This window comes from Tachyglossus aculeatus, chromosome 1 (genome assembly GCF_015852505.1).
Source record: "Tachyglossus aculeatus isolate mTacAcu1 chromosome 1, mTacAcu1.pri, whole genome shotgun sequence".
NCBI lineage: Eukaryota > Metazoa > Chordata > Mammalia > Monotremata > Tachyglossidae > Tachyglossus > Tachyglossus aculeatus.
In genome coordinates, this window is record NC_052066.1 from 105,538,438 (window position 1) to 105,563,374 (window position 24,937).

The 24,937-nt window shown below is 47.7% G+C and overlaps 1 protein-coding gene across 3 annotated transcripts in view; it reads left to right on the forward strand.

Annotated features, from left to right (window-relative positions):
* RIN2 (Ras and Rab interactor 2) overlaps positions 1 to 24,937 on the forward strand; it is a 251,078-nt gene that overhangs the window by 152,847 nt on the left and 73,294 nt on the right. For all 3 annotated transcript variants that reach the window (XM_038743246.1, XM_038743247.1, XM_038743248.1), the window contains 2 exons: positions 5,757 to 5,857; positions 21,618 to 21,810. In XM_038743246.1, coding sequence (XP_038599174.1) covers positions 5,757 to 5,857; positions 21,618 to 21,810 — 294 coding nt within the window. The remainder of the gene's footprint in view (positions 1 to 5,756; positions 5,858 to 21,617; positions 21,811 to 24,937) is intronic.

The window sequence follows — 24,937 nt, forward strand, 5'->3', positions numbered from 1 at the left end:
TGCCATCATTATTATTATTGGCCTTTTTCTTTTTTACCCCAAAGAGCCCAGTTTTTTGAGCATTAAAACATAGCCCCCGCCGTCTTCAGTGATTTTAGGTAATTTTATGAAAAACACAGCTGTCCCCTCATTCACACCACCAGTGTCACCGGAGATATCGATGGTATGCAAAATACTCCAAGCTCTAAACCTCTCCCTCCTTCTTCTCCCTCCCTTCAGCAGCTGTGTACTTCGTTCAATCGTATTTATTGAGCGCTTACTGTGTGCAGAGCACTGTACTAAGCGCTTGGGAAGTACAAGTCGGCAACATATAGAGACGGTCCCTCCCCAACAACGGGCTCACAGTCTAGAAGGGGGAGACAGACAACAAAACAAAATAAGTGGACAGGTGTCAAGTCATCAGAACAAAAAGAATTAAAGCTAAATAGAATTAAAGCTAGATCTTAGTACAGTACCTGGCACATAGTAAGCACTCAACAAATAATAATAATAATAATAATAATGGTATTTGTTAAGCGCTTGAATACCCTCCGAGCACTTTGAATCCCACCCCATCCCCACAGCACTAATGTATGTACATAATACTTCCCAAGCGCTTAGTACAGTGCACTGCACACAGTAAGCGCTCAATAAATATGATTGAATGAATGGATATTCTATTTCTGTTGCTTCCCAGAACTGGAATTTATTTTAGTGTCTGTCTCCCCCCGCAGACCTCAAGCTCCTTGAAGGCAGGGATAATGCCTAGCAACTCTGCTGTGTTGTACTCTCCCAGTCAGAGTAAGCACTTAGAGAAGCAGCGTGGCTCAGTGGAAAGAGCCCGGGCTTTGGAGTCAGAGGTCATGGGTTCAAGTCCCAGCTCCACCAGTTGTCAGCTGTGTGACTTTGGGCAAGTCACTTCACTTCTCTGGGCCTCAGTTACCTCATCTGTAAAATGGGGATGAAGACTGTGAGCCCCCCGCGGGACAACCTGATCACCTCGTAACCTCCCCAACGCTTAGAACAGTGCTTTGCACATAGTAAGCGCTTAATAAATGCCATTAAAACAAAAGTAAGTGCTCAGTCCATCCCGTTGTTTGATTGTAAACCACCACCTCCTTGGGTTCCGGTTGCTTCTAAAAAAATGAAGAGCCATTATAGAACTATGGAAACAAAAATAAAGTCTGGAAAAGGTGAGATGCCAACTCAGGCACACAAATCTGCGGATATCCCACAAATAACAACTGCAGGCCCCTCCTTGCTCTGTATTAAAACTTTATCCTTGTTGTGCCTTTAAATTGTTATAGATTCCTCATATTCTTCCAAATTTCCCCAAACTGACAGCATTTATCGTGATTCTCCAGTCAACAGTGAACGAGTTCTCGACCTGAGCATTCGTCCAGCATTCGTTCATTCAATTCAGTCGTATTTATTGAGCGCTTACTGTGTGCCGAGCACTGTACTAAGTGCTTGGAAAGTACAAGTAGACAACATATAGACATGGTCCCTAACCAGCAATCAATCAATCAATCGTATTTATTGAGCGCTTACTGTATGCAGAGCACTGTACTAAGCGCTTGGGAAGTACAAGCTGGCAACATATAGAGATAGTCCCTACCCAACAGTGGGCTCACAGTCTAAAAGGGGGAGACAGAGAACAAAACCAAACATACTAACAAAATAAAATAAATAGAATAGATATGTACAAGTAAAATAAATTAATAAATAACTAGAGTAATAAATATGTACAAACATATATACATATATACAGCAACAGCAACAGGCTCACAGTCTAGAAGGGGGAGACAGACAACAAAACGAACGTGTGGACCGGTGGCAAAACCGTCAGAACAAATAGAATTAAAGCTAGATGCACATCATTAACAAAATAAATAGAATAGTAATGTGAACAGCACTGCGTATTTCTCACAGTTGGTAGTTTTAGAAAGGAATGCGGTGTAAGAGCTGAGTCCTTTACATAGCCTTGAATTCTTAGGTTTTCTTTCAGGGCAAATGGTGCATATTGAATCAGAGAGATTACAATTACCAGATTGAAAGCACCTCCAGGGTAGGAATCGTGCCTTCCAACTGTGTTGTACTCTCCCAAGCACTTACTAAAGTGCTCTGAGAACACTAAATGTTCAGGAAAACTATCGATTAAGAGTGACGGAAAGATTGGAGGGGTGGAATATTGATGGGCCCACACCGTCAAGACTTTGACGCTGCTCACTGGTATGGTGTTCATTCATTCATTCATTCAGTCGTATTTACTGAGCGCTTACTGTGTGCAGAGCACTGTACTAAGCGCTTGGGAAGTACAAGCTGGCAACATATAGAGACCATCCCTAATGTGGCTGACTTGCCAGTTTCACTTCCCCTTCACCTACGATCCAGGCCTTTTCCTGTCTCCCCTTCCTGCTTCCAAGCTGGCCCCTCCGTGGCCCTGTCCCCCTGTAACCTCTCTGGTTCGGTTCTATTTTCTGTACTTGGCAGATGCTGCTGATAATAATAATAATAATAATAATAATAATAATAATAATAATAATAATGGCATTTATTAAGCACTTCCTATGTGCAAAGCACTGTTCTAAGCGCTGAAAAATAATAATTTTGGTATTTATTAAGCGCTAACTATACTGTACTTCACTGTACTTGGCAGATGCTGCTGCTGTTAATAATAATAATAGTAATAATAATAATAATAATGGCATTTATTAAGCACTTACTATGTGCAAAGCACTGTTCTAAGCACTGAAAAATAATAATTTGGGTATTTATTAAGCACTAACTATGTGCCAAGCACTGTTCTAAGAGCTGAGGGAGATACAAGGTATTCACGTTGTCCCACATGGGGCTCACGGTCTTCATCCCCATTTTCCAGATGAGGTAACTGAGGCCCAGAGAAGTGAAGTGAGTTGCCCAGGGTCACAAAGCAGATAAGTGGCAGAGCTGGGATTAGAACCCATGACCTTGTGGCTCCAGGCCCATTCTCTATCCACTATGCCATGCTGCTTCTCTCTACACCTAAAAGTGTTAGAGGGGGTTAGATACAAGCTAATCCACTTGGTTACTGTCCCTGTCCCACGTGGGGCTCATAGCCTCAATCCCCAGTAGTGGAAAGAGCCCGGGTTTGGGAGTGAGAGGTCATGGGTTCTAATCCCAACTCTGCCACTTGTCAGCTGTGTGACTTTGGGCAAGTCACTACACTTCTCTGGGCCTCAGTTACCTCTTCTATAAAATGGGGATGAAGACTGTGAGCTCCATGTGGGACAACCTGATTACCTTGTATCCCCCGCCCCCAGCATTTAGAACAGTGCTTGGCACATAGTATAATAAATGTAATAAATGCCATTTATTATTACTATTAATATGTCACCCGGCACATAATAAATGCCATTATTGTTATAGTAAGCACTTAAATGCCAACACTATTATTATTATTAATATGATAATGGTCTTTTTTAAGCGCTTACTATGTGCCAAGCACTGTTCTAAGGGCTGGGATAGATACAAGGTTATCAGGTTGTCCCACATGGGGCTCAGAGTCTTAATCCCCATTTTCCAGACGAGGTCACTGAGGCCCAGAGAAGTGAAGTGACTTGCCCAAAGTCACACAGCTGACAAGTGGCAGGGCCGGGATGAGAACCCACGACCTCTGACTCCCAAGTCCGGGCTCTTCCCACTAAGCCACGCTGCTTGTGGTATTCTATTTATTTTATTTTGCTAATTTGTTTTGTTGTCTGTCTCCCCCTTCTAGACTGTGAGCCCGCTGTTGGGTAGGGATCGTCTCTCTATGTTGCCAACTTGGACTTCCCAAGCGCTTAGTACATGCTCTGCACACAGTAAGCACTCAATAAATATGAATGAATGAATTAACTGAGGCACAGAGAAGTAGAATTACGGTCACATATCAGGCAGTGGCGAAGCCGGGATTTGAACCGCTTCTTCCCTTCACCTATCCCTCTTCGGAGCCTGATCCGGCCCGGCCCCCCGATGCCAGCATCGGTCCCGGAGGTCCCGGAGGGTGAAATCCGTTGACTGAGGACAGGGACAACCACGGCTGCCTAGGCGGTCACAGCGGCAGCAGGAGCCGCCAGATATGGAAACTCAACGTGCAGAGGATACGGATGTGATGAGGTCAGGACACCCGGGCAGAAGAACAGGAAAGCATCAGGCCGCAGCTCCGGGCTCGAAACCAGGGAGGGGCGGAGGCGGGGTGAGGAGGGGGCAGAGCTACTTATGAGCCTGCCGTCATGAGGTCAAGTCTACGTCGAAAACCCAACGTGGTTTAATTTTAGAAACGGCCCAGTTCGGAAAGTCATCGGCTGCCCGTATTTTGTGGGGAACCAAGACTCCTCACCGGCTTGAGTTGTCCCCACGCTGTCGGACCAGAGTGAGGGACCGTCATCGGCTTGGGCAGGGTAACCTTGACCACCCTGATTTCTATTGTGAATTTATTATTATAATGGCATTTATTAAGCGCTTACTACGTGCTTTCCTGTTCTTCTGCCCGGGTGTCCTGACCTCATCCCATCCGTATCCTCTGCACGTTGAGTTTCCATATCTGGCGGCTCCTGCTGCCGCTGTGACCGCCTAGGCAGTATATATGTATATATGTTTGTACATATTTATTACTCTATTTATTTATCTATTTATTTTACTTGTTCATATCTATTCTATTTTATTTTGTATGTTTGGTTTTGTTCTCTGTCTCCCCCTTTTAGACTGTGAGCCCACTGTTGGGTAGGGACTGTCTCTATATGTTGCCAACTTGTACTTCCCAAGCGCTTAGTACAGTGCTCTGCACACAGTAAGCACTCAATAAATACGATTGATGATGATGATGATGATGATGATGCAAAGCACTGTTCTAAGCGCTGGGGAGGTTACAAGGTGATCAGGTTGTCCCACGGGGGGCTCACAGTCTTAAACCCCATTTTACAGATGAGGGAACAGAGGCCCAGAGAAGTGAAGTGACCCGCCCAAGGTCACACAGCTGACGAGTGGCGGGGCCGGGATTTGAACCCGTGACCTCTGACTCCAAAGCCCGGGCTCTCTCCACGGAGCCACGCTGCTTCTCTAATGGATGATACGAATGGAGAGGTCAATGCACCGTGGCCCATTCTGTTCAGAGATGGTGGGGGGTGGTTAGGGTTAGAGCTGCCCATCTCCCCCGCCTCCCGCCCTCTGACCCTGTGGGTTGTTTGGATTACAAACCTCAGCCTGGGCACTGGCTAAAATGGCCCCAGTTTGGACTGGAAAACCCAAAATCCCGGAGGAGGTGTGAGGTTGGCTGACCAGGCGGTCTGAGATGGGTCCAGTTCCAGAGCATCGTCCGTTTTGCAGCAGCCTTTCAAAATCCAGGACCATCCCGTCTAAACGGAGACGTGCTTCTAACCCGTGTTCAGATAACTTTTTGTTCCCCCAGAGGAACGTTTTGGATGACAGAGATTCTGAAGGAAGGATGTCTCTGTGTTTTGGAGAAAGGGAGTTTGTTACGCGCCCTCCCCAGACTCTATTTATCGGGCCTCTGAAGAAGCGGAATCTCTGTTCGGGTTGAGCCGTCTAAATGGTGGTCAGTTTATTGTTCCAGGGCAGTTTGTACCCTGCCCCTCCCCCTCCATGTTTCCTTCTCTAAGAGGAAATTCACACACAGCCAGGATGAAAGAAGCAGGGTTTGTAATCTCCTTCTAGTTCCTATTGAAGTGACTAAACTTGCCCAGCCTCCGTTTCCCCGCCTCTCCCGCTCTGACGTCCGACTTTTTGTCTTTGAATAGCTCATTGACACGATCGCCTCGGAGATCGGAGAGCTGAAGCAGGAGATGGTGCAGACCGAAGTCCGCCTGGAAGATGTACGGGGAGCCCCAGGAATGCCAAGGTGATTCCGAGCCCCCGCGGCCGGCCGGGCACGAGGAGGGCACTGGGGATGAGGGTGTCTCTGGATTTAGAGGCGCTTTGACCCCTCACGGGACTAGGAGAGCAGAAGGCCGTAGGTGCTTCAGGTTTGGTCTGCAGGGAGGAGGGAGAGGCCTGGGACTCAGCTGTCTGTTTATTTATTTTAATCACTTTGGAAAGCCCGTGAAATTCGTCCACTCACAGTTCCTCCTAGCACAACAGTAACAGTTGTAGTCCATAATGACAGTAATGATGAGGGCATTTGTTAAGCGCTTACTATGTGAGAAGCACTGTTCCAAGCGCTGAGGGGGATACAAGGTGATCAGGTTGTCCCACGTGGGGCTCACAGTCTTAATCCCCATGTTCGGCCCCTTCCCCTCCCCGTCCCAAACAAGGACCCGGGATGTTGCATAACGGTCTTTCCTGATGACTTCCGTGATCACGGATTTAAGTCGGTTCCCAGAAGATTTTAAGGATAACTCCAAAAAGGTGGACGAGTCATTTACACTTTCAGGTCGGAATAAATCAAAAGCGCAGGAGATAGCGTGGCGTAATGGATAAAGCATTGGGCCTGAGAGTCAAAAGGATCTGGTTTCTAATCCCGGCTCTGCCACTTGTCTGCTGTGTGACCTTGGACAAGTAACTTAACTTCTCTGGGCCTCAGTTGCCTTTTTTATGGTATCTAAGCATTTGCTCTACGTCAAACACGGTGCTGAGCTCATCTGTAAAATGGGGATTAAGACTCGGAGACCCACAAGGGGCGTGGACTGTGTCCAACCTGATTAGCATGTATCTATCCCAGTGCTCAGTACAGTGTCAGGCACATAGTAAAGTCTTAACAAATACCAGGAAAAAACCCCAACAGGTGTGACATACAGTATTTGATATTGGTGTGTTGTTGTAGTAATAGTAGCAGTAGTAGCAGCAGCAATAATAATTATAATTATGGTATTTATCGAGTGCTTCCTTTATGCTAGATTCGGGGTAGATGCAGATAATCACATCGGGCACAGTCCCAAGCTACATGGAGCTTATAATCTAAGAAGCAGGAAGAGCTTCCATCCTATTTCCATTTTACAGATGAGGAAACTGAGGCTCAGAGAGGTTAAGCGGTTAGCCCAAGGTGACAAAGTCGGTCTGAGGCGGAGATGTGACTCCCGGTACCTTGTTCTTTCCCCTACACCACGCTGCCAGTGACCATCATCATAATGATAATTATGATAGTGTTAGAAGTTGTATTTACTGAACGCCCACCTGGTTCCACGTCCTATATGTGGAGGTTCCCGAATAAACCTTACCCACAGGAGCTGCACTCTAACCGAGGAGACAAACCAAAAATATTTACAACAGGAATGAACAAAATAAATCATGGAATGCTCCTGTATATTTGAGCGCTGAGGATGGATGATAATTAAGATTCTAAGCGGTAGAGTTGGCTGTGGGATTCACGTGGTAGAAAGTGCCGTGGAATGAATCCGGAAAGGCTCGTTGGAGAAGATGGGATTTTAGGAGGACTTTGAATGTGAGGAGAGCTGGGGTCTGTCGGACTTGGGGCGGAAATTCCAAGGCAGCTGGAACAGCGGGAATATTCATCCATTCAATTCTATTTATTGAGTGCATACTGTGTGCCAAGCATTGGGCTAAGTCCTTGGGAGAATACAACATAACAATAGGTGGGATGGAGGCGAGGGAGAGGTGAGAGTGAGGTACAGCCAGCAGGATAGCTTGGGAGAAGCAAAGACAGCGGGATGAGGAATATCAGGAGAAGAGAGCAGATAGGTAAGTTGAGTCAAGGTGGTGGAGAACACCCACAGGGTGCAATGCCACTGAACGAAGAGCTTGGGAAAGTAAATTAGTAGCACCACAGCGTGGCTCAGTGGAAAAGAGCCTGGGCTTTGGAGTCAGAGGTCGTGGGTTCAAATCCCAGCTCTGCCAATTGTCAGCTGTGTGACTTTGGGCAAGTCACTTCACTTCTCTGTGCCTCAGTTCCCTCATCTGTAAAATGGGGATTAAGACTGTGAGCCCTCCATGGGACAACCTGATCACCTTGTAACCTCTCCAGCGCTTAGGAGAGTGCTTTGCACATAGTAAGCGCTTAATAAATGCCATCATCATTATTATTATTATGTTCTCTGCTCAGGAGGAGCTTACATGCCAATTAGGGAGACAGACAGAAACATTCGCAACTAGTTGTATTGGATAAAGATGCAAGGGTTTAGGCCGAATTGATAATATGTGGCCGTGACTTTCAGCAGAATATCGCAGGTGCCGTGTGATTCGGAGATAACAATTTGTGCTATTTGTTAAGCACATACTATGTGCCAGGCACTGTGCTAAGCACTGGGTTAGATACAAGCTAATTGGGTTGGACACAGTCCCTGACCCACATGGGGCTTAGAGTCCTGATTCCCTTCGGACAGATGAGGAAACTGTGGTTCAAAGCAGTAAAGTGACTTGTCCAGGGTCACACAGCAGACAAGTGGCAGAAGTAGGAATGGTACTAATTAAGCTCCTTCTTTGTGCGGAGCAGTGGGATAAGCGCTGGGGAAAAAAAAAAAAAGACAGGTGAAAATTAGACACGGTCTCTAGCCCCCCAGCGTGTTCACAATCTACAAATTAAGGGAAAGGAAAGTGGTGGACAACAGATTCATTCATTCATTCAGTTGTATTTATTGAGTGCCTACTGTGTGCAGAGCACTGTACTAAGTGCTTAAAAGATACTCAAGGGAGGATGAAGCAATAAAAACACAAAACCAACATAAAAGCAGCATGGCCTACTGGATGGATCACAGGCCTGGGAGTCAAAAAGACCTGAGTTCTAATTCTGACTCCGCCACTTGTCTGCTGGGCCGTCCCGGACAAGTCATTTACGTTCTCCGTGCCTCAGTTTCTTCATCTGTAAAATGGGGATTAAGACTGTGAGCCCCCCGTGGGACAACCTGGTCACCTTATAACCTCTCCATCGCTTAGAACAACAGTGCTTTGCACATAGTAAGCGCTTAATACATGCTGTCATTATTGTTATTATTATTATTATTACATGGACTGTATCTAACTTGATTAGTTTCTATCTACTCTTAGTACAGTGTCTAGTACAGTGTCTGGCACATAGTAAGCACTTAAATGCCACTAACAAAAAGAAATCACTTCACTTCTCTGTGCCTCAGTTACCTCATCTGTAAAATGGGGATTAAGACTGTGAGCCCCATGACGGACCTTATTATCTTATATCTACCCCAGCGCTTGGCACATAGTAAGCACTTAACAAATGCTGTAAAAAAAAAGACAAGTGCAGTGCCATGCACAACAAGAGGGTTAGAGCATAATGTCAGAGAAGCAGCATGGCTCAGTGGAAAGAGCAGGGGCTTTGGAGTCAGCGGTCATGGGTTCAAATCCCGGCTCCCCCACTTGTCAGCTGTGTGACTTTGGGAAAGTCACTTAACTTCTCTGGGCCTCAGTTAAATATGGATTAAAACTGTGAACCCCCTGTGGGACAACCTGATCACCTTGTAACCTCCCCAGCACTTAGAACAGTGCCTGGCACATAGTAAGCGCTTAACAAATACCATTATTATTGTTATTATTATGTCTAGAATCCGACAGACACACCCTTGGCTGTTGTCACTGCCACATGGCAGAAAACACTCTGAAATTGAGGACAGTCTCCTGCTGCTGCTTCTTCACCCTCCTGGATGGAGAATTCATTCATTCATTCATTCAATCGTATTTATTGAGCGCTTACTGTGTGCAGAGCACTGTACTAAGCACTTGGGAAGTCCAAGTTGACAACATATAGAGACAGTCCCTACCCAACAGTGGGCTCACAGTCTAGAAGGGGGAGACAGAGAACAAAACAAAACATATTAACAAAATAAAATAAATAGAATAGATATGTACAAGTAAAATAAATAAATAGAGTAATAAATACGTACAAACATATATACAGGTAAGAAGGAGATGACACCATGTGTCTGCTGTGTGACCTTAACTTGTGAAGTCAGTTAACTTCTCAGAGCCTCAGTTACCTCATCTGTAAAATGGGGATGAAGCCTGTGAGCCCCATGCGGGACAACCTGATCACCTTGTATCCCCCCCAGCGCTTAGAACAGTGCTTTGCACATAGTAAGCGCTTAACAAATGCCATCATTACTTATTATTATTATTATTGGAGCCCTGGCGGAGGGAGGGGGAGAGGGAGACAGGGAGAAAGAGGGCGAGAGACAGAGAAAGCGAAAGAGAGAGGTGTCGTCTCTCTCTTCCACATGGCAGGCTTTGGGCTGTTCGTTGTCAAGGGAGGGCCCCTTTTAGACTGTGAGCCCACTGTTGGGTAGTGACTGTCTCTATATGTTGCCAACTTGTACTTCCCAAGCGCTTAGTACAGTGCTCTGCACACAGTAAGCGCTCAATAAATACGATTGATTGATTGATTGATTGAGGGCCATGGCTTCACTGCCACTGCCTTGTCGCCCTCCCGCCTGGAGAGGAGGGGATCCAATCAGTCAATCAGTGGTATTTATTGAGCATTTACTATGTATAGGGCATGGTACTAAGCGCTTGGGCAAGTACAATACAACAGAATTAGCAGACGGGTTCCCTGCCCATAATGAGGTTCTAGTCTAGAGGGTTGATGGAAGACCCAGTTCCGGGAAGAAATGCTGGACTCCCAGTGGCTTTGGATACTCATTCAGTCATATTTATTGAGCATTTACTGTGTGCAAAACACTGTACTAAGGACTCAGCCTCCCGCCCACTGACAAGGAAGCAAGAATTTGATCTCCGTGACGGGGGCAGGGAGCCAGGTTTCTGGAAGCAGCATGGCACAGCGGATAGAGCACGGGCCTGGGACTCAGAAGGTCATGGGTTCCAATTCCAGCTCCGCCACTTGTCTGCTGGGTGGCCTTGGGAAAGTCGCTTAACTTCCCCCTGCTTCAGTTACCTCATCCGTAAAATGGGGATTGAGACTGTGAGTCCCTCGTGGGACAGGGACTGCTCGTATCCACCCCAGCACTTAGTGCCTGGCACATATTATGTGCCATATTATGTGCCTGGCACATAATAAAATAATAATAATAATAATAATAATAATAATAATAATAATAATAATAATAATAATAATGGCATTTTACTATGTGCACAGCACTGTTCTAGCGCTGGGGAGGTTACAAGGTGATCAGGTTGTCCCATGGGAGGCTCAGTGCAGCTTGGGCTGGCTTCAAGGGCGGGGACCACGTCTTCTTAACTGCAGAGATGTGGACTCTTGGATGCTACTTGGAGTTTCGGGGTGCGTATGTGTGTTGTGAGGGGGCGGCGGTTCGGGCCAAGGGGGGCGAGGGGATGGGCGGGCAGCCAGATGAGGGGCATGTACCCTAAAAAGGAAGGAAGCAGGAGCCGAGAGAAAGGCCCAGAAAGGAGAAGTATCTGCTGCGAAGGGAGGGTCTGCCGGGCGGGCGGGCTCAGCCCAACATCTCATTTTCTGTGGGGCGAGACAGAAGTGGAGAGTTTCAGAAAGTTCAGACACCTCGTTTTTGTAGCAAACCCTGTCTTTCCAGAGGATATGTCCGACCCAAGCCCGGAATCTGGGTAGCCGAGGTTTATTTCGGCATGTAAACTTGGGTGTTGATCAACACTCTGACCTCCCAATCCTTTCGTCACTAAGGTAAGCACCTTTCCCGCAGCTCAGGAACGGAGGAATTTGGGGGTCTTGAGGGGGGTCTGTGAAGCTTGGCCGTACGTTCAAAGGCAGCTGGGATCCCAGGTGTTTTTGGTTTTGCTCGTCTGAGGTTGGTGCAGCTAAAAGCAAACCGGTCGAAGAGAGGTCTGTGATGTGGTGCTGTTGGAACTTCTCAATTGTGTTTCACCTGGCCCGACTCTCCTGTTGAATTCCCCGGTAGAGGATGACCGAGGCTAGGGTAGGAAGGCTGGAAGACGAGGGGATGGGCGGGCAGCCTCATCAGCCCATCTTTCCCGTGACCAATCAGTCAATCAATCGTATTTATTGAGCGCTTACTGTGTGCAGAGCACTGGACTAAGCGCTTGGGAAGTACAAGTTGGCAGCATATAGAGACAGTCCCTACCCAACAGTGGGCTCACACCACTGACCACTGAGAAGCAGCATGGCCTAGTGGATAGAGCACTGGCCCGGGAATCAGAAGGTCACGGGTTCTAATCCCAGCTCCACCATTTGTCTGCTGCGGGTGGCCTTGGGCAAATAATTTCACTTCTCTGTGCCTCAGTTACCTCATCTGGAAAATGGGGATTGAGTCTGTGAGCCCCATGGGGGGACAGGGACCGTGTCCAACCCGATTTGCTTGTAGCCACCCCAGCGCATAGTGTGGCGACTGGCACGTAGTAAGCACTTAACAAATACCACAGTTATCATTATTATGTGTGTGTGTGTGTTTTCACATGTGTGAATGTTTGTGCGTGTTATTATTATTATTATGAGAAGCAGTGTGGCTCAATGGAAAGAGCACGGGCTTTGGAGTCAGAGGTCATGGGTTCAAATCCCGGCTCTGCCACTTGTCAGCTGTGTGACTTTGGGCAAGTCACTTCATTTCTCTGTGCCTCAGTTGCCTCATCTGTAAAATGGGGATTAAGACTGTGAGCCCCATGTGGGACAACCTGATCACCTTGTAACCTCCCCAGCACTTAGAACAGTGCTTTGCACATAGCAAGTGCTTAATAAATGCCATTATTATTATTATTATTCTCTGGGCCTCAGTTACCTCATCTGTAAAATGGGGATTAAGACTGTGAGCCCCATGTGGAACAACCTGATCACCTTGTATCCACCCCAGTGCTTATAACAGTGCTTTGCACATAGTAAGCACTTAATAAATGCCATTTTTAATTATATATGATTATTGTTGTTATTATTACCATAGCACAACCATTTCTTCATCAACATCCATTTTTTTCCATTATGGTCAGCCAAACTTGCCCTGACACCGGGCTGCTCTTGTCCACTTTCACTGTGAAGGCATCCCTCTCCGGCCTGGGGCATGCTCAGTTTGGGCCTCACAGCATTCTGGGACTAGTAATAATAATGATGGCATTTATTAAGCGCTTACTATGTGCAAAGCACTGTTCTAAGCGCTGGGGAGGTTACAGAGTGATCCGGTTGTTCCACGGGGGGCTCACAGTCTTAATCCCCATTTTACAGATGAGGGAACTGAGGCCCAGAGAAGTGAAGTGACTTGCCCAAAGTCACACAGCTGATAATTGGCAGAGCTGGAATTTGAACCCATGACCTCTGACTCCAAAGCCCACGCTCTTTCCACTGAGCCACACTGTACTTTAGGCATCTTTGACTGGCAGGGACCGTAAATCCACACCTTTCCCCACACATGTTTAAGACTGAGCTTCTTATCATCCCTCCCAAACCCTGCCCTCTCCCTGACTTTCCCATCTCTGTTGACGGCACTACCATCCTTCCCGTCTCACAAGCCCGCAACCGTGGTGTCATCCTTCGACTCTGCTCTCTCATTCACCCCTCACATCCAAGCCGTCGCCAAAACCTGCCGGTCTCAGCTCCGCAACATTGCCAAGATCTGCCCTTTCCTCTCCATCCCTACCGCTACCCTGCTCATTCAAGCTCTCATCCTATCCCGTCTGGACTACTGCATCAACCTTTTCTCTGATCTCCTATCCTCGTGTCTCTCTCCACTTCAATCCATACTTCATGCTGCTGCCCAGATTATTTTTGCCCAGAAACGCTCTGGGCATATTACTCCCCTCCTCAAAAATCTCCAGTGGCTACCAATCAATCTGCGCATCAGGCAGAAACTCCTCTTCCTGGGCTTCAAGGCTGTCCATCACCTCGCCCCCTTCTACCTCACCTCCTTTCTCTCCTTCTCCAGCCCACCCCACACCCTCCGCTCCTCTGCTGCTAATCTCCTCACCGCACCTCATTCTCGCCTGTCCCGCCATCGACCCCCGGCCCACGTCCTCCCCCGGGCCTGGAATGCCCTCCCTCTGCCCATCCGCCAAGCTAGCTCTCTTCCTCCCTTCAAGGACCTACTGAGCTCACCTCCTCCAGGAAGCCTTCCCAGACTGAGTCCCTTCCTCCCTCTCCCCCTCGTCCCCTTCTCCGTCCCCCCATCTTACCTCCTTTCCTTCCCCACAGCACCTGTATATATGTATATATGTTTGTATATATTTATTACTCTATTTATTTATTTATTTATTTATTTTACTTGTACATATCTATTCTATTTATTTTATTTTTGTTAGCAAGTTTGGTTTTGTTCTCTGTCTCCCACTTTTAGACTGTGAGCCCACTGTTGGGTAGGGACTGTCTCTATATGTTGCCAACTTGTACTTCCCAAGCGCTTAGTACAGTGGTTTGCACACAGTAAGCGCTCAATAAATACGATTGGTGATTGATGATGATGATGATGATGAGGTACTGAGGCACAGAGAAACCTCCCCAGCGCTTAGAACAGTGCTTTGCACACAGTAAGTGCTTAATAAATGTCATTATTATTATTATTATTATTATTATTATTATTATTATTATTATCCACCTCTGCATCAAACAGAAGCTCCTTACCATCCACTTTAAAGCACTCAATCATTCTGCCCCTCCTACCTCACCTCACTGCTCCCCTAATGTTGGCATTTATTAAGCACTTACTATGTGCAAAGCACTGTTCTAAGCGCTGAGGAGATTACAAGGTGATCAGGTTGTCCCACGGGGGGCTCACAGTCCTAATCCCCATTGTCCAGATGAGGGAACTGAGGCCCAGAGAAGCCAAGTGACTGGCCCAAAGTCACCCCGCTGACAATTGGTGGAGCTGGGATTTGAACCCATGACCTCTGACTCCAAAGCCCGGGCTCTTTTCCACTGAGCCACGCTGCTTCTCTACTACTACAATCCCTACTACAATCCAGCCCGCACACTTTGCTCTCCTAATTCCAGCGTACTTACGGTACCTCGATCTCATCTCTCTCACCACCGACCTCTAGCCCACGTCCTGCCTCCGGCCTGGAACGCCCTCCCTCTTCCTATCCGACAGACAATTACTCTCCCCCATTTCAAAGCCTTATTAAAGGCACATCTCTTCCAAGCAGCCTTCCCTGATTAAGCCCTCACTTCCTCTTCCTTTCTTCGACCCCCTGGTTTGCTCCCCAATCCCACAGCACTTACGGAAGGATCCATAGTTTGATGCCTGTCTATGTGGTTTGTTTCATTTTGTTGTCTGTCTCCCCCCTCTAGACCGTGAGCCCGTTGTTGGGTAGGGATTGGCTCTATCTGTTGCCGAATTGTACTTTCCAAGCGCTTAGTACAGTGCTCTGCACACAGTAAGCGCTCAGTAAATACGATCAAATGAGTTGTCTCTGTTGCCGAATTGTACTTTCCAAGGGCTTAGTGCGGTGCTCTGCACACAGGAAGCGCTCAATAAATACAGTTGAATTGAATGAATGAATTTATATTAAAGTCTGTCTCCCCCTCTTGACTGTAAGCTCATCATCATCATCATTGATCGTATTTATTGAGCGCTTTCTATGTGCAGAGCACTGTAGTAAGCTCTTGGGAAGTACAAATTGGCAACATATAGAGACAGTCCCTACCCAACAGTGGGCTCACAGTCTAAAAGGGGGAGAAGAGAACAAAACCAAACGTACTAACAAAATAAAATAAATAGAATAGATATGTACAAGTCAAATAAATAAATAAATAAATAGAGTAATAAATATGTACAAACATATATACATATATACAGGTGCTGTGAGGAAGGGAAGGAGGTAAGATGGGGGGGATGGAGAAGGGGATGAGGGGGAGAAACACTCCACACAGTAAGCTCTCAATAAATACCATTGATTGATTGATTGATTGATTGATTGTTTATTAGAAAGGAATGCACCTTCTCCATCCAGAGACCCTGGGAGGGAACTGTAGCCCCATTCCCCTAGTGGCTGATTCATTCATTCATTCAGTCATATTTATTGAGCGCTTACTGTGTGCAGAGCACTGGATTAAGCACTTGGAAAGTACAAGTTGGCAACATGTAGAGATGGTCCCTACCCAACAACGGGCTTACAGTCTAGAACGGGGGTTGCTTCCAAAAGCTACTGGTTTCAGGCTTGCTTCAGTGTTAAGTCTCTGAAGAGCCTCAAGGACAGTGAGTAATAATAATAATAATGGCATTTATTAAGTGCTTACTATGTGCAAAGCACTGTTCTAAGCGCTGGGGGGGTTACAACCATCATCATCAGCAATCGTATTTATTGAGCGCTTACTGTGTGCAGAGCACTGGGAAGTACAAGTTGGCAACATATAGAGACAGTCCCTACCCAACAGTGGGCTCACAGTCTAAAAGGGGGAGACAGAGAACAAAATCAAACATACTAACAAAATAAAATAAATAGAATAGATATGTACAAGTCAAATAAATAAATAAATACAGTAACAAATATGTACAAACATATATACATATATACAGGTGCTGTGGGGAAGGAAAGGAGGTAAGATGGGGGGGATGGAGAGGGGGATGAGGGGGAGAGGAAGGAAGGGGCTCAGTGTGGGAAGGCCTCCTGGAGGAGGTGAGCTCTCAGTAGGGCCTTGAAGGGAGGAATAGAGCTAGCTTGTGCTTTTCTCTCTCTTCAGAGAAGCAGTGTGGCCTAGTGGACAGGCCATGGCTAGTAGATAACATGGCCTAGTGGACCCCGGCCCACGGCCTACCTCTGGCCTGGAATGCCCTCCCTCCTCAAATCTGCCGAACATTCACCATTCCCCCCTTCAAAGCCCTACTGAAGGCACTCTTCCAATTAGCCTTCACAGACTAAGCCCTCTTTTCCTCAGCTCCTCCACCTTCCGCATAATAATAGCTCTCTTCCTCCCTTCAAAACCCTACTGAGAGCTCACCTCTTCCAGGAGGCCTTCCCACTCTGAGCCCCCTTTTTCCTCTCCTCCTCCCCATCCCCCCGGCCCTACCTCCTTCCCCTCCCCACAGCACCTGTATATATGTTCGTCCAGATTTATTACTCTATTTATTTGACTTGTACATATTTACTATTCTATTTATTTTGTTAATGATGGGCGTTTAGCTTTAATTCTACTTGTTCTGACGACTTGACACCTGTCCACATGTTTTGTTTTGTCGTCTGTCTGCCCCCTTCTAGACTGTGAGCCCGCTGTTGGGTAGGGACCGTCTCTATATGTTGCCAACTTGTACTTCCCAAGCGCTTAGTACAGTGCCCTGCACACAGTAAGCGCTCAATAAATACGATTGAATGATTCATTCAATGAATGAATAGGGACCGTCTCTATATGTTGCCGACTTGTACTTCCCAAGTGCTTAGTACAATGCTCTGCACACTGTAAGCGCTCAATAAATATGATTGAATGAATGAATGAATAGGGACTATATATGTTGCCGACCTGGACTTCCCAAGCGCTTAGTACAGTGCTCAGCACACAGTAAGCGCTCAATAAATACGATTGAATGAATGAATGAATAATGATTGTATTTGGTAAGCGCTTTACTATGTGCCAAGCACTGTTCTAAGCGCTGGGGGAGATACAAGGCCTAGTGGATAGAGAACTGGCTTGGGAGTCAGAGGACTTGGGTTCTAATCCTGCCTCCACTACACACCTGCTGCTAGACTGTAACCCGGTAGTGGTGGGGAATGTGTCTCCTTATTGTTATATTATACTCTCCTAGGCACTTAGTTCAATGCTCTGCGCACAGTAAGCGATCGATCGACTGTGTGACCTTGGGCAAGACACATCAGCTTTATTACAGCATACTTCCCCAAGCGCTTAGTGCAGTGCTCTGCACACAGTAAGCGCTCAATAAATACGATTGAATGAATGAATGAGTAATGATGGTATTTGGTAAGCGCTTTACTATGTGCCAAGCACTGTTCTAAGCGCTGGGGGAGATACAAGGCCTAGTGGATAGAGAACAGGCTTGGGAGTCAGAGGACTTGGGTTCTAATCCTGCCTCCACTACACACCTGCTGCTAGACTGTAACCCGGTAGTGGTGGGGAATGTGTCTCCTTATTGTTATATTATACTCTCCTAGGCACTTAGTTCAATGCTCTGCGCACAGTAAGCGATCGATCAATGAGATCGATTGACTGTGTGACCTTGGGCAAGACACATCAGCTTTATTATAGCAAACTTCCCCAAGCGCTTAGTGCAGTGCTCTGCAAACAGTAAGCGCTCAATAAATATGATTGATTGATTGACTGACTGTGTGACCCTGGTCACGTCAAGTCACTTAACATCTCTGAGCCTCAGTTGCCTCATCTGTAAAATGGGGTTGATGACTGTGAGCCCCACGTGGGACAACCTGATCAGCTGGTATCCCCCCCAGCGCTTAAAACAGTGCTTGCACATAGTAAGCGCTTAACAAATGCCGTCATCATCATCATCATCACTTCTCTGTTCCTCAGTTCCCTCATCTGCAAAATGGGGATTCGATTCCCGTCCTTCCCCTTGCTTAGACTGTGAGGCGCATGTGGTGTCTGGTTATCTTCTATCTACCCCATTGCTTAGTTTTATGCTTGGCAAGTAGCGCTGAACAAGTACCACTTTAGTGTGATCCCGTCTAAAAAAAAAAAAAAATCCCTCAATAAATCATTTTGTAGGTTTTAAAGCCTTCTTGTTTTAATCATGAAAATTGAAGAAGTTGAGAAAAATTCAACAAAATTCAACCCCAGAACTGTCCGTGCAGGGGTGAATAATCAGAGATTGTCACCGGCTTGGTTTGGGGTGTTACGTGCAGTCCACCCTGGGAATCTGGGGCCCAAGAAGCCATGACCTTGGGTTCCCAGGGCGAGTTGAGACACACAGATGGAAATTCAAGGGACACAGTCAGCTCTCCTACCTCGCCCGGCCGATCTCCTGCTACGACCCATCCCGCATGGAAGCAGCGTGGCTCAGTGGAAAGAGCCCGGACTTTGGAGTCAGAGGTCATGGGTTCAAATCCTGGCTCCGCCGAGTGTCAGCTGTGTGACTTTGGGCAGGTCGCTCGACTTCTCTGGGCCTCACATCCCTCATCTGGAAAGTGGGGGTGAAGACTGTGAGCCCCCCATGGGACAACCTGATCACCTTGTATCCTCCCCAGCACTTAGAACAGTGCTTTGCACATAGTAAGCGCTTAATAAATGCCATCATTATTATTATCCTCTACTCTTCTATTGCCAAATTACTCTCTCTACCTCCCCCTCACCTATCTCTCCGCCTCCAACCAGCCCTCATCCTCTCTGTGGCCCAGAACTCTCTCCCTCTTTGTAGCTAATAGACCACCTTGAAAACCCTTCTAAAAACCTCCTCTCCTTCGAGAGGCCTTCCCTGATTTTGCCCTCATTTCCTCTATTTACTGTCAGCAGCTCCCCTCAGGGTCGACTTAGCTCAACCACTTTGATATTTACCCCAGCTCCGCAGCACTTCTGTCCAGCAGCGTGGCTTAGCGGAAAGACCACAGACTTGGGAGTCAGAGGTCGCGGGTTCTAATCCCGGCTCCGCCACTTGTCAGCTGTGTGACCTGGGCCAAGTCACTTCATGTCTCTGGGCCTCAGTTCCCTCATCTGCCAAATATGGATGAAGACTGTGAGCCCCCCGTGGGACCACCTGATTACCTTGCATCTACCCCAGAGCTTAGAACAGTGCTTGACACAAAGTAAGCGTTTTCCCCCTTCTAGGCTGTGAGCCCATTGTTGTCCCTCTATGTTGCCAACCTGTACTTCCGAGGCGCTTAGTACAGTGCTCTGCACACCGTAAGCGGTCAATAAATACGATTGAATGAATGAACAAATACCGTCATTATTACAAGATTAAACAGGTCTCTGCCCGCCTTGGGGCTCACAGTGTAAGTAGGAAAGAGTAGGATTTAATCCCCATTTTACAGATGAGGTAACCGAGGCACAGAAAAAATCAAGTGACTTGCCTGAACTCACACACTAGGCGAGGGGCTAAGCGGGTTTAGAACCCAGGTCCTTTGACTACTGGGTCCGTGCTCTTTCCGCTAGGTTACGTGGCTCTCCTTGCACAGCTTTAACAGATTAAAGTAAAAAAAAAATGGGCCACGCTGCAGCCCCATCTAGACTGTAAGCTCGTTGTGATCAGGAAATGTATATAGTGTTTTATTATTCCATTGTAGTCTCCCAAGCAGTTCGACTAAGCGCTTGGGAAGTACAATTTGGCAACACTTCTCTGGGCCTCGGTTGCCTCTTCTGTAAAATTGGGGATAAGACCGCTAGCCCCATGTGGTCCCCAGTGCTTAGACCAGCGCTTGGCACTTAGAATGTGCTTAACAAGTGCCATAATCATTATTTTTGTCATCTACCCCGGCACTTAGTACAGTGCCTGGCACATAGAAAGCACTTAACAAGTGCCATAAATAAAAAAAAAATCCAGGGTGAGCCCCTTGAGGGTCGGGGACTGTCTCAAATTCCCCTCTGTGTCTTCTCTTTAAGCGCTTAGCACAGTGCCCCGCACTCTGTAAGAGCTTAATAAACTCTATTACTATACCGCCCCTGCCCCGCCTAGGGTGTCTCTAATCAGAGAAGCAGCGTGGCTCAGTGGAAAGAGCCCGGGCTTTGGAGTCAGAGGTCATGGGTTCAAATCCCGGCTCCGCCAGTTCAGCCGTGTGACTTTGGCCAAGTCACTTCACTTCTCTGGGCCTCAGTGACCTCACCTGTAAAATGGGGATGAAGACTGTGAGCCCCCCGTGGGACAACCTGATCACCTTGTAACCTCCCCGGCGCTTAGAACAGTGCTTTGCACATAGTAAGCGCTTAATAAATGCCATCATTAGTACAGTGCTGTGCGCACAGTAAGCGCTCAATAAATACGATCAAATGACTGACTGCAGCATCCTGCCAGGCAGGCCCTGAGCCGGTCAAAAGTCAAACCCACAGCATCCATTCTGACTTGCCGCAAGAAGCAGCCACAAAGTTCCCCTCTGTTGGATTGAAAACAAGCCTTTAATAATAATAATAATAATAATAATAATAATGATGGTATTTGGTAAGCACGTTCTATGTGCAAAGCACTGTTCTAAGCGCTTGGGGGATACAAGGTGACCAGGTTGTCCCACATGGGGCTCACAGTTTTCATCCCTGTTTTACAGATGAGGGAACTGAGGCCCAGAGAAGTTAAGTGGCTTGCCCAAGGTCACACAGCTAACAAGTGGTGGAGCCAGAATTCGAACCCATGACCTCTGACTCCCAAGCCCGGGCACTTTCCGCTGAGCCACGCTGCTTCTCCCCTTTAGCAGGGGAGCCATTAATAATAATGGCATTTATTATGCACTTACTACGTGCAAGGCACTGTTCTAAGCGCTGGGGGTATACAAGGTGATCAGGTTGTCCCACGTGGGGCTCACAGTCTTCATCCCCATTTTACAGATGAGGGAACTGAGGTCCAGAGAAGTGAAGTGACTTGCCCAAAGTCACACAGCTGACAAGTGGCAGAGCCAGGATTCAAACCCATGACCCCTGACTCCATAGTCCGTGTTCTTTCCACTGAGCCACGCGGCTTAAGCAGCAACAAGTGGAGCCTTCGCAAGCCAATGTCCGTCCCGGCCGGTGCAGGCCCTGGGATTTCTGGGCGTCAGTTTTGAGGTAGACTAAATAAATAATAATAACGACGGCATTCATTAAGCGCTTACTATGTGTAAAGCACCGTTCTAGACGCCGCGCTCGGGCGCGTCAGATTACCAGAAACGTTTCCCGGCTTGGAAAACCGGGCTCGCTCCCCTCATCGCCTCTTCGTTTCTCCTTCCCCCAGCGCGCTGAAGGACACGGACGACGCCGGTGCGGAGAAGAAGGATCCCAAAGCCCACCCCCGGGATTCCGGCTACGACAGCCTCTCCAACAAGCTCAGCGTCCTGGATCGACTTCTTCACACGCATCCCGTTTGGCTGCAGCTCAGCCTCAGTGAGGAGGAGGCCAGGAGCACCCTTCGGACCCAGCCTCCGGGAGTAAGACCAGTCTTAATAATGATGGCATTTATTAAGCGCCTACTATGTGCCAAGCGCTGTTCTAAGCACTGGGGAGGTTACAAGGTGATCAGGTTGTCCCATGGGGGGCTCGCAGTCTTCATCCCCATTTTCCAGATGAGGTAACTGAGGCACAGAGAAGTGAAGTGACTTGCCCAAAGTCACACAGCTGACAGTAACCACGGGGAGGAGGTGGCCGGAGTTTCGCACGGAGGCGGGGAGAGCCTAGCGGGCTACGTACTGTTGTCGGCTAGGAGCTTCTTGGTGGACTTCATAGTGCTCCTCCTTCATTTAATTCATTCATTCATCATCAATCGTATTTATTGAGCGCTTACTACTATGTGCAGAGCACTGTACTAAGCGCTTGGGAAGTACAAGTTGGCAACAGTGATAATAATAATAATAATGATGCCATTTATTAAGTGCTTATTATGTGCCAAGCACCGTTCTAAGCGCTGGGGAGGTTACAAGGTGATCAGGTCGTCCCCCGGGGGGCTCCCAGTCGTCATCCCCATTTTCCAGATGAGGGAACTGAGGCCCAGAGAAGTGAAGTGACTTGCCCAAAGTCACCCAGCTGACAAGTGGTGGAGCCGGGATTTGAACCCATGACCTCTGACTCCAAAGCCCGGGCTCTTTCCACTGAGCCACACTGCTTCTCTTTGATTTGACGTTTCTAGACTGTGAGCCCACTGTTGGGTAGGGACCGTCTCTATATGTTGCCAACTTGTACTTCCCAAGCGCTTAGTACAGTGCTCTGCACACAGTAAGAGCTCAATAAATATGATTAATTGATTGATTGATTGATTGATGGTGTGCCTTTATTTTTAATGGTGTCTATGTGCCAGGCACTATACTAGGCACTGGGGTAATAATAATAATAATAATGATGGCATTTATTAAGCGCTTACTATGTGCAAAGCACTGTTGTAAGTGTTGGGGAGGTTACAAGGTGATCAGGTTGTCCCTCTGGGGGCTCACAGTCTTAATCCCCATTTTGCAGATAAGGGAACTGAGGCGCAGAGAAGTGATACAAGTTAATCAGGATGGACACGGTTCATGTCCCACATGGGGCTCACGGTCTAAGTAGAAGGGAGAGCAGTTAAGGAAACCGAGGCATAGAGAAGTTAAGTGACTTGCCCAAGGTGTCACAGCCGGCACGTGGAGGAGCCAGAATTAGAACCCAGGTCCTTCTGACTTCCAGTCCCGTGCTCTATCCAGCAGGCCACGCTACTTCCCCAGACTGGGTTTTGGTCTCGGCCTGCTGTCCTACTCTCTACCGTCCTCCAAATCGACTCCTGCCTTTCTTTTTCCCCCACAGGACAGAATTCTAGCTGCCATTTGGATTTACTCTGAGTTCAGGATCCTTACGCTTCCTTAGAGAAGCAGCATGGCTCAGTGGAAAGAGCCCGGGCTTTGGACTCAGAGGTCATGGGTTCAAATCCCAGCTCCACCAATTGTCAGCTGGGTGACTTTGGGCAAGTCACTCCACTTCTCTGGGCCTCAGTTCCCTCATCTGGAAAATGGGGATTAAGACTGTGAGCCCCCGTGGGACAACCTGATCACCTTGTAACCTCCCCAGCGCTTAGAACAGTGCTTGGCACATAGTAAGCACTTAATAAATACCTTTATATAAGGAAGCAGCGTGGCTCAGTGGAAAGAGCCCGGGCTTTGGAGTCAGAGGTCATGGGTTCAAATCCCAGCTCTGCCAACTGTCAGCTGTGTGACTTTGGGCAAGTCACTTCACTTCTCTGGGCCTCAGTTCCCTCGTCTGTAAAATGGGGATTAAAACTGTGAGCCCCCCGTTGGACAACCTGATCACCTTGTAACTTCCCTAGCGCTTAGAACAGTGCTTTGCACATAGTTGGTGCTTAACAAATACCATTATTATTATTATTCCTTGACAGAAAAAAAGTGTAAGATGTGTCAGCTACAGCTGTCCATCGGGCATCCCCAGCCCCAGTCAGAGCTGTGCTCCCAGGCCACAGTATTCCAGAGCCCTTTGTTGACAGCCCTTTGTGTCAGTCAGTCAGTCAATCAATCGTATTTATTGTGCGCTTACTGTGTGCAGAGCACTGTACTAAGCGCTTGGGAAGTACAAGTTGGCAACATATAGAGACAGTCCCTACCCAACAGTGGGCTCACAGTCTAAAAGGGGGAGACAGAGAACAAAACCAAACATACTAACAAAATAAAATAAATAGAATAGATATGTACAAGTAAAATAAATAAATAAATAAATAGAGTAACAAATATGTACAAACATATATACATATATACGGGTGCTGTGGGGAAGGGAAGGAGGTAAGATGGGGTGGATGGAGAGGGGGACGAGGGGGAGAGGAAGGAAGGGGCTCAGTCTGGGAAGGCCTCCTGGAGGAGGTGAGCTCTCAGTAGGGCCTTGAAGGGAGGAAGAGAGCTAGCTTGGCGATGGGCAGAGGAAGGCCATTCCAGGCCCGTGGGAGGACGTGGGCCGGGGGTTGATGGCGGGACAGGCGAGAACGAGGTACGGTGAGGAGATTAGCGGCAGAGGAGTGGAGGGTGCGGGGTGGGCTGGAGAAGCAGAGAAGGGAGGTGAGGTAGGAGGGGGCCAGGGGATGGACAGCCTTGAAGCCCAGGGGGAGGAGTTTCTGCCTGATGCGCAGATTGATTGGTAGCCACTGGAGATTTTTGAGGAGGGGAGGAACATGCCCAGTGCGTTTCTGGACAAAGACAATCCGGGCAGCAGCATGAAGTATGGATTGAAGTGGGGAGAGACACGAGGATGGGAGATCAGAGAGAAGGCTGATGCAGTAGTCCAGACGGGATAGGATGAGAGCTTGAACGAGCAGGGTAGCAGTTTGGATGGAGAGGAAAGGGCGGATCTTGGCAATGTTGCGGAGCTGAGACCGGCAGGTTTTGGTGACGGCTTGGATGTGAGGGGTGAATGAGAGAGCGGAGTCGAGGATGACACCAACGTTGCGGGGTTGTGAGATGGGATGGATGGTAGTGCCGTCAACAGTGATGGGAAAGTCAGGGAGAGGGCAGGGTTTGGGAGGGAAGATAAAGAGCTCAGTCTTGGACATGTTGAGTTTTAGATGGCAGGCAGACATCCAGATGGAGATGTCCTGAA